A 9,758-nucleotide genomic window follows, 5' to 3' on the forward strand; every position below is an offset into this window, starting at 1 on the left:
AGGTAATTATAAATTAATATACAATATTAATATTTAATATATACAATCCATAATATCAATATTTAATATAAAATATATTATATTATTTAATATATAATATTAATATTTACAATTAATACCACATTAAATAATATATGATATTATTTAATGTAGTATTGATTATAAATAATAATTGTAATTAAATTAGAATTCTAAAAATAATGGTAAAAAAGTTAAATTCGGGATCTCCACATGCTGCACCCCAGCTGTGCCTGGGTCACACGTGTCACCCTGTTCTTCTAAGTTCTTCTGATGCTTACATTCTTGTAACAAACCTTCTCATGCACTTTTCTGTAAATAATTATAGTTTCACATTCTTTTCTAGAAGAAGATAAATTTAATAGACTGTTGGTTTGTCCAGTGTCATTGGAGAGGTGGCACTGTCATCCTCCGATCCACTGTCACTTTTGAAAGTCTATAAATGTTAGAGTCAGAAATTAAACTGCCCTTTTTTTTTACCTTGGAGGTTCCAGCATGAGTGTGGTTTTATTTCGTGTCCTAGAGCGACGCACATGGTCCAGCCCTAACTCAGGTGTTCACTGAAGGATTTGGATCCTTTAATTTTCAAGTCCAGAAGTTTTAGCCAGCAACTTCCCCCTGAGCATGCTCCCGAGCCCTGGTCCAGCCCTAACTCATGGCCCAGCCCTAACTCAGGTGTTCACCGAAGGATTTGGATTCTTTAATTTCCAAACCCAGCAGCTTCCCCCTGACCCTGCTCCAGCCCTAACTCAGATGTTCACCCCCTCCAGGTGTGCCAGAAATCCGGTGAGATCTCGCTGCTGAAGCAGCAGCTGAAGGAGTCTCAGACCGAGCTCACCACCAAGACCACGGAGATCCTGAGCCTGAAGGCGCAGCTGAAGGAGGTGAGGCTGAAGATGGAGGGGCTGGAGATGAAGAGCCAGGAGCTGGAGGTGTCGCTGCGCACCAAGGCCATGGAGCTGGAGGTGTGCGAGAACGAGCTGCAGCGCAAGAAGAACGAGTCGGAGCTGCTGCGCGAGAAGGTGAACCTGCTGGAGCAGGAGATCCTGGAGCTGCGCTCCGAGCTGGCCGCGCTGCGGGAGCAGCTCCAGGGGCTCCCCAGGCCGGGCGGGGACGATGCCCAGGCCCTGCAGGGGCAGCTGGAGCGGCTGCGGGCCGAGCTGAAGGCGGAGCGCGACAGCAACGAGCAGATGAGCTGCAGCTTCCAGCACGAGCGGCAGACGTGGAAGGAGGAGAAGGAGAAGGTGATCCACTACCAGAAGCAGCTGCAGCAGAGCTACCTGCACATGTACAAGAGGAACCAGAGCCTGGAGAAGATGCTGCAGCAGCTGGCAGCGGGCGAGGATGGCAAGGAGCCCATCGAGCTGGAGATCCCCGGTGGCACCGACGTCCCCTACGAGGACATCATCGCCACCGAGATCTGAGCCGCCGGGGGAGCTGTCCCCTCCCCGCCACGCAGTGTCCCCCTGTCCTTGCGCCGCCCGTCGTGTTCCAGAGGTGACCAAGCCACTCGTGCCAATGGTGACGTGCCCGCAGCTCCCCCAGCCTGGCACTGCCCCCTCTGCCCCCGGGCAGGGATCAGGACTCCAGGGAATTCTCTGCCATCCATGCCCAGCGCCCAGGGGATGCTCTGCTCCAGGCTGGGGGGACACAGCCTGGCCCTGCTCCGGGGATGGCACAGCTCTGGGGTGGCACAGCTCCCACAGTCCTGCCCACTGGTAGTGGCAGAAATCAGCCCAAATTTGTGCCCAGCTCTGGGAATGGCACAGCACCCGGGATGGCACAGCGCCATCCTGCCCGCTGATGGTGGCAGGAATCAGCCCCAGTGTGTGCCCAACTCCAAGGACGGCACAGTATCATCCTTCCCATTGTGGGCAGGAATCAGCCCCAATTTGTGCCCAGAAATCAGCCCCAGTGTGTGCCCATCTCCAAGGATGGCACAGCAGCATCCTGCCCGCTGATGGTGGCAGGAATCAGCCCCAGTGTGTGCCCAACTCCAAGGACGGCACAGTATCATCCTGCCCATGGTGGGCAGGAATCAGCCCCAATTTGTGCCCAGAAATCAGCCCCAGTGTATGCCCATCTCCAAGGATGGCACAGCACAGTCCTGCCCACTGATGGTGGCAGGAATCAGCCCCAGATCCCTGGAGGAAGCTCCCACTCCTCCTCACCCTCCTTTGGCACCGTGGGAGCACAGAGCCACCTCCTGCCACTGCCACATCCACCCGTGCCAGCCCATGAGGGCCTCAGGAAGGTCCCCAGCTGCTCACACCCCCCAGTAGGGCCCAACTCACTGAAATCACCCCAAAATCATCCCAAAATCACCCTGAAATCACCTTGAGATCACCCTGAACTCCCCATTCAGTCCAAGCACAGCCCCTACACTGCACCCACAGCCCCCACAGCCCTCCCTCTGGCATTCCCAGCTCCCACAGACAAGGACCCCATCCCTTCTCCCGGCTGCCAGGCAGCAGCTGGATCTGAGGATTCACAGGAATGTCCCAGCCACGTTCTGAGCAGGGATTGGGGTTTGTGTTCACCCCACAGCCCCCTGCACTCGCTGGGGCTGTCCCTCCCGGCTGCCTTATCTCCTCCCGTGCCCTGATCCCGCAGGATCCGGCCCAGGGGAGCTGGTTAAACACCCCAAACCAACCACTGCCACCTTAATTTCTACCCCAGCTCTTAAAAGCTCCTCCGGCCGCCAGCGAGTGGCTCCACAGACACCGAGGTGGCCCCGCTGGTGACCATGGTGTCCCCCTGGCTGGGGAGGGAACCAGCAGGACCCCCTCCCCCCTAGGGCACCCCTCTGTGCCAGTGCAATGATGTTTTTGCTGCAATTATTTACCCACTGCCCCATTCCAGGGCTCTTGGGGGAGGTTCTTGCACGATCCCAACGCCGCCAATTCGGCCACGGGCTCCGAGCTGTGCGAAATCCCGCGCCCCTCGCGCCACTGCAGCCTGGAAAGGTGACACACAGGAACCAGTCTGTGCCTTCTGCACCTGAGCACCCCAAACCACTGCCCCGGCTCTCCTGGCTGGGCCTGGCACTGCCCAGATGGTCCTGGCACTGCCCAGCCAGGTCTGGCACTGCCCAGCCAGTCCTGGCATTGCCTAGTTGCTCCTGGCACTGTCCAGCTGAGCCTAGTGCTACCCAGCTGGGCCTGGCACTGCCCAGCTGGCTCTGGCACTGCCTGGCCAGTCCTAGCTCTGCCCAGCCAGGTCTGGTAGTGCCCACCCAGTCCTGACACTGCCCAGCCAGTCCTGGCACTGCCCAGTTGAGCCTAGCACTGCCCATCCAGTCCTGGCACTGCCCAGCCTTTCTTGGCACTGCCTGGCCAGTTCTGGCACTGCCCATCCAGTCTTGGTACTGCCCAGCCACTCCTAGCACTGACCAGCTGGTCCTGGCACTGCCCAGCTGCATCTGGTACTGACCAGCTAGGTCTGGCATTGCCTAGTTGGGCCTGGCACTGTCCAGCTGGTCCTGGCACTGTCCAGCTGAGCCTAGTGCTGCCCAGCCGGGTCTGGCACTGCCCAGACACTCCTGGCACTGCCCAGCCAGGCCTGGCACTGCCCAGACACTCCTGGCACGTCCCATCCAGTTCTGGCACTGTCCAGCTGGTCCTGGCACTGTCCAGCTGAGCCTAGTACTACCCAGCCATGCCCAGCACTGCCCAGCCACTCCTGGCACTGTCCAGCTCGGTCTGGCACTGCCCAGCCAGTCCTGGCATTGCCCGGCCAGTCCTGGCATTGCCTAGTTGGGCCTGGCATTTTCCAGCTGAGCCTAGTACTGCCCAGCCATACCCAGCACTGCCCAGCCGGTCCTGGCACTGCCCAGCCAGTTCTGGCACTGCCCAGCCAGTCCTGGCATTGCCTAGTTGGGCCTGGCACTGTCCAGCTGGGCCTGGCACTGCCCAGCCACTCCTGGCATTGCCTAGCTGGGCCTGGCACTGCCCAGCTGAGCCTCGTACTACCCAGCCATACCTGGCACTGCCCAGCCACTCCTGGCACTGCCCAGCTGAGCCTACTACTGCCCAGCCAGTCCTGGCACTGACCAGATAGTTCTGGCAGTGTCCAGCTGAGCCTGGTACTGCCCAGCCTTTCTTGGCACTGCCCAGTCATACCTGGCACTGCCCAGCCGGGTCTGGCACCGCCCAGCCAGTCCTGGCACTGTCCAGCTGGGTCTGGAATTGTCCAGCTGAGCCTAGTACTTTTCAGCCATACCTGGCACTGCCCAGCCAGTCCTGGCACTGCCCATCCACTCCTGGTACTGCCCAGCCACTCCTAGCACTGACCAGCTGGTCCTGGCACTGCCCAGCCATACTTGGCACTGCCCAGCCCACCCTGGCACCGTCACAAGCGATGCTCACCCCGGCCCGATGGAAAAGCCAACCTCAGGCTCCTGCGGGTGCCCCTCGGGGCCAGCCCTGCCCATTCCCTGCCCTGTCCCTGCCCATTCCCTGCCCTGTCCCTGCCCATCCCTGCCCATCCCTTCCCATCCCTTGCCCTCTCCCATCCCCTGCCCGTGCCCAGCCTTGCCCAGCCGAAGGATGTTCGCAAAGCTGAAGGATCGGGGGCACAGCGAGGCCGGCAGGGATTTTGTGCCTCCCCAGAACTGGCACAGCCCCGCCGGGAGGGAGCAGAGCCCGTCCTGGCAATTCCCGTCCCTGTCCCTGTCCCTGTCCCCGTCCCTGTCCCTGTCCCTGTCCCCGTCCCTGTCCCCGTCCCTGTCCCTGTCCCCGTCCCTGTCCCTGTCCCTGTCCCTGTCCCCATCCCTGTCCCTGTCCCTGTCCCTGTCCCCATCCCTGTCCCTGTCCCCATCCCTGTCCCTGTCCCTGTCCCTGTCCCCGTCCCCGTCCCCGTCCCTGTCCCCAGGCGTGTCCCCGGCCCCGTGTCCCCCCCAGCTCTGTGATGTGATCTCCAGAGGCCTCGCCGTGCTGCCTTTGCACAACCGCGCTGTGTGTGCCCGTCGCATTCCAGGTGTGTCGCTCCAGGCCCCGGCCTGGACAAGAGAATTATTTTTCTGCAGGTTTTTTTGGTTTTTTTTTTTTTTTTTTTTTTTTTTTTTTTGGTTTTGTTGATGTTTTTTTGGATGTTCTTTCTGGTGACTGATGTAAACTACTGGTTAATTTTATGTTTTTTATTTATAAATAAATTTTTTAAAACTTCCCCAGCCTCTCTCTGCAGGTGCTTGGGTAGTGTTGAGAGGGGTCTCAGGATGAGGGAAGAGATGAGGACTCCATGTTTCAGAAGGCTTGATTTATTATTTTATGATATATATTATATTAAAACTCTACTAAAATAATAGAATAAAGGATTTCATCAGAAGGCTTGAAAGGAATAGAAAGGAATGGAATGATAATAAAATCTTGTGTCTGACTGAGAGTCCAAGCCAGCTGACTGTGATTGGCCATTAATTAGAAACAACCCCATGAGACCAATCCCAGATGCACCTGTTGCATTCCACAGCAGCAGATAACCATTGTTTACATTTTGTTCCTGAGGCCTCCCAGCTTCTCAGGAGGAAAAATCCTAAGGAAAGAATTTTTTATAAAACATGTCTGCGACAGGTGCTCGTTGGTGTTGGGATTGATTCTCCATGCCCGAGCCACCAGAAGAGGACACAGGGAAGGGATAGGTTGGATATTAGGAAGAAATTTTTCACCAAAAGAATAATAAATACTGGGATGCTCTTCCCAGGGAGGTGGTGGAATCACCATCTCTGGATGTGTTTAAACAAAGCCTGGACATGGCACTGGGTGCTATGGTCTGGGTGAGGTGTCGGGGCACAGGTTGGACTCGATAATCTCAGAGGTCTCTTCCAACCTCATCATTCTGTGAATTTATCACAGCCCACCAGAGCCCCTCTGGGGACATCCCTGCACCTGGCCCTGGAGTTATCTCTGCTCTGCAGCTGGGATAACCCGAGCATGGAGAAAAGCAGGGATTGGGCTCGGGATAATCCTCCCAGTCTGAGCCCCCAGCCCCTGCAGGGGGGCCTGGATTTCACCCCCAGCCCATCCCTGAGCAGGCAGGTCCCGACCCTGAGGAGATCCAGGGAAAACAATTCCCGAGGGAAGGTGAAGTGCGGCTGCTGGAACAAACCTGAGATCGGATTTTGACTGTTTCAGCTGTTTTGCTCCAAACCAAATCAAAACAGCATGGGGGGCAGGGCCAAGCGGGAGGCTGAGGAGCAGAAAATGGGGAAAAGTCTCCAATTTCAGGAATTTCCAATTTCCAGTTTCCAATTTCAGGAAATTCTGGCTGCACCCACGGGGCAGGGGGTGGATCTGTGCACCCCAAAAAGGCACCTGCTGCTGCTTTCCAAGCAAAATTTCCAAGCAAATTTGGCTGTGCTCCCGCTGCCCCAGGAGTGAGGGAAACAGATTTCCAGAGTTTATTTATTTTTAGTTTATTTTGGAACATCTTGGGAGGTAAAGGACGCGAATTCCCCATGAGGGCTCTGTGCCCTGAGGGTCCCTCCTGTCACAGCCACCCCAACCTGGCTGGGGGTGCAGCCCAGCCCTTCCCAGCCCTTTTTTTGCCAGGAATGCAGCCAAAGGAGAGCAGCAAGGAGAGCCCTGAGCCTCACGGGGATGTCGCTGTCCCTCGGAGGTCACAGCCCAGCTCAGCAGCACCGGGAGGAGCGAGGGCAGGGCCAGGAGGGACAGCAGCATCCCTGAGGGCACAAACACCCCCCAGGGAAGCCAAAACCTCATGCCTGGAGATCCAAAATCCCAGCCCTGAGGGCCTTGGGCTGCTTCTCCTGAAAGGCAGGTGATGATCCTGCCCCTTTTCCAGCAAACCCCTCCTGGAGCTGGGGCTGAGCTTGGCACAAACCTGGCAGGGGAGAGCATCAGGATGTGAGCTCCTCCTGTCCTGGGAGAGCCTCAGGATGTGAAATGCTGCTGGGAGAACCTCAGGATGTGAACTTCTCCTAGGAGAGCCTCAGGATGTGAGCTCCTACTGCCCTGGGAGAGCCTCAGGATGTGAAATGCTGCTGGGAGAACCTCAGGATGTGAGCTGGTCCTAGGAGAGCTCCAGGATGTGAACTGGTCCTGGGAGAGCCCCAGGACAGCTGGGACCTTGCTCCTGGTCTGGGAGAGCCTCAGGATGTGAAATGCTGCTGGGAGAACCTCAAGATGTGAACTTCTCCTAGGAGAGCCTCAGGATGTGAGCTCCTCCTGTCCTGGGAGAGCCCCAGGATGTGAATTTCTCTCGGGAGAGCCCCAGGACAGCTGGGACCCTGCTCCTGCAGGACACAGAGCAGGAAGGAGCAGCAAGGCCGGATAATCCCAGGGGAAATCATTCTGAGCACTCTCAGGGTCAGGCTCAGCATGAGCAGGGCCTGAGGGCAGCCAGGCTGGATTTTGGGGGACAAAAGGGAGAACGAGCCCTTCTCGGGGGTCCCTGCTCTGCTCCAGCCCCGCTGCAGCTGCCGCGGGAGCAGCGCGGTCGTTGGGCTAATGAGCGTATGCTAATGAGCGTATGCAAATGATGGTATGCAAATGAGCGCCGGCACGGAGCAAAGCCGATTTGCATCTGCTTAAAACGCGCCGGTGGCACCGCACGCGTGTCTGGCTGTGTGTGGGGCAGAGACAGCCCCAAACCCAAACCCAAACCAAACGTGAACCTGAACCCCAACCCGAAGACAAACCTAAACCCGAACTCAAACCCGAACCCAAACCCGAACCTAAACTCGAACCCAACCCCAAACCCAATCCCAAACCTGAACCCCGAACCCAAACCCAACTCCGAACTCAAACTTAAACCCAAGCCCAAACTCGAACCCAAACCTAAACCTGAACTCAAATCCAAACCTAAACTCAAATCCAAACCCAACCCCAAGCCCGAACCCAGCCCCAAACCTAAACTTGAACCTAAACCCAAATTCAAACCCGAATCCAGCCCCAAACCTGAATCCAAACCCAAACCTAAACCCAAAACTAAACTTGAGTCCAAACCTAAACCTGAACCCAGCCCCAAACCTAAAGCCGAACCCAAACCTGAATGCGAACTCGAACCCAAACCTAAAGCCAAACCCAAACCCAATCCCAAACTTAACCCCAAACCCGAACCTGAACCCAACCCCAAACCTGAACCCACCTCAATCCCAAACCTAAACACGAATCCAACCGCAAACCCGAACCCAACCCTAAACCTAAACTCAAACCCGAACCCAAACCTAAACCTAAACTCAAACCCGAACCTAAACCCAAACCCAACTCCACCGCAGCCCCTCCGCGGCGCTGCCCGGCACGGGGGACCGGCCGGAGCCCCCCGCTCTCGCAGGGCCGGCTTTGGGGAGCAAACGCCGCTTTTGATGTGCAAATGAGCCCCGGCCGCCCTGCGCACCCGCCCGGTGCCGGCCCTGCCTCGCATCTGCCATCGGCCCCGAGCCCCCGGGGCAGGGGGACCGCCCGCGCTGTCCCCTCCCCTCCCGGGCCAGGCACGGACAGCTGGCGTGTGCCCGCGCACGGACCGGCTGCCATCCCCCGGGCGCTGCTCGTTACTCATTATGGGATCAAAAATCTGAATTCAAAAAGCGGCCGGGGTTGGAAACGCCCGGCAGCGGCAGCTGGGAGAGCAGCACGGCCCTTTGAGGCGGTACCTGCTGTCCCCAGGCGGGACAGAGCCGTGCCAGAGCTGTCACAGCGCTGCCAGGGACAGACAGACAGAACCCCAAAGCCTTTGTTCATCCCACAGCGCTGAGCAGCTCGGGGGAAACGCTGGGCTGGGGAGAGAGGAAACCTGCGGGGGTTTGCAGTTCCTGGGCTTGGGTTGTCGATTCCTGGGTTTGCCATCACCAGGTTTGGTTTGGTCATTGCTGGGTTTGCAGTTCCTGGGCTTGGGTTGTCGATTCCTGGGTTTGCCATCGCCAGGTTTGGTTTGGTCATTGCTGGGTTTGCAGTTCCTGGGCTTGGGGTGTCGATTCCTGGGTTTGCCATCGCCAGGTTTGGTTTGGTCATTGCTGGGTTTGCAGTTCCTGGGCTTGGGGTGTCGATTCCTGGGTTTGCCATCGCCAGGTTTGGTTTGGTCATTGCTGGGTTTGCCCATTCCTGGGTTTTCTATTCCCGGGTTTGATTCGTTCATTCCTGGGTTTGGTTTGGCCATTCCTGTGTTTGCCACTCCTGGGTTTTCTATTCCCAGGTTTGATTTGTTCATTCCTGGGTTTGGTTTGGCCATTCCTGTGTTTGCCACTCCTGGGTTTGCCCATTCCTGGGTTTTCTATTCCCGGGCTTGATTTGTTCATTCCTGGGTTTGGTTTGGCCATTCCTGTGTTTGCCACTCCTGCCTTTGCCATTCCCCGGTTTGGTTTGGTCATTCCTGGTTCTGCCCATGCCTAGCTCTGTTCATTCCCACGTTTGGTTTGGGCATTTCTGGTTTTGTTATTTCTGGGCTTGCCCATTCCCAGGTTTGCCATTTTTGGGTTTACTTTGGTCATTCCTGGCTTTGGTTTGCTCAATCCTGGTTTTGTTCATTTCCTGCAGTTCCATGACCTGGTTTGGTCATTCCTACTTTTGTTCATTCCTGGGTTTGATTTGGTTTGGTTTGCCGATTCCAGGTTTGCCCATTCCTGGGTTTAATTTGCCCATTCCTGCGTCTGGTTTGGTGATTCTTGGGTTTGATTTGCCCATTCTTGGGTTTGATTTACCCATTCCTGGGTTTGCCCATTCCAGGGTTTGATTTGCCCATTCCAGGTTTGCCCATTCCTGGGTTTGGTTTGCCGATTCCAGGTTTGC

General features: G+C 56.6%; 1 protein-coding gene across 1 annotated transcript in view; it reads left to right on the forward strand.

Annotated features, from left to right (window-relative positions):
- The window catches only part of LZTS1 (leucine zipper tumor suppressor 1), a 30,281-nt gene extending 25,097 nt beyond the window's left edge, over positions 1 to 5,184 (forward strand). The window contains exon 4 of the mRNA XM_063175185.1: positions 789 to 5,184. Coding sequence (XP_063031255.1) covers positions 789 to 1,442 — 654 coding nt within the window. The 3' untranslated portion in view covers positions 1,443 to 5,184. The remainder of the gene's footprint in view (positions 1 to 788) is intronic.
- The last annotated feature ends 4,574 nt before the right edge of the window (positions 5,185 to 9,758 follow it).

The sequence above is a fragment of the Melospiza melodia genome, chromosome 23, assembly GCF_035770615.1.
Source record: "Melospiza melodia melodia isolate bMelMel2 chromosome 23, bMelMel2.pri, whole genome shotgun sequence".
Taxonomy (NCBI): domain Eukaryota; kingdom Metazoa; phylum Chordata; class Aves; order Passeriformes; family Passerellidae; genus Melospiza; species Melospiza melodia.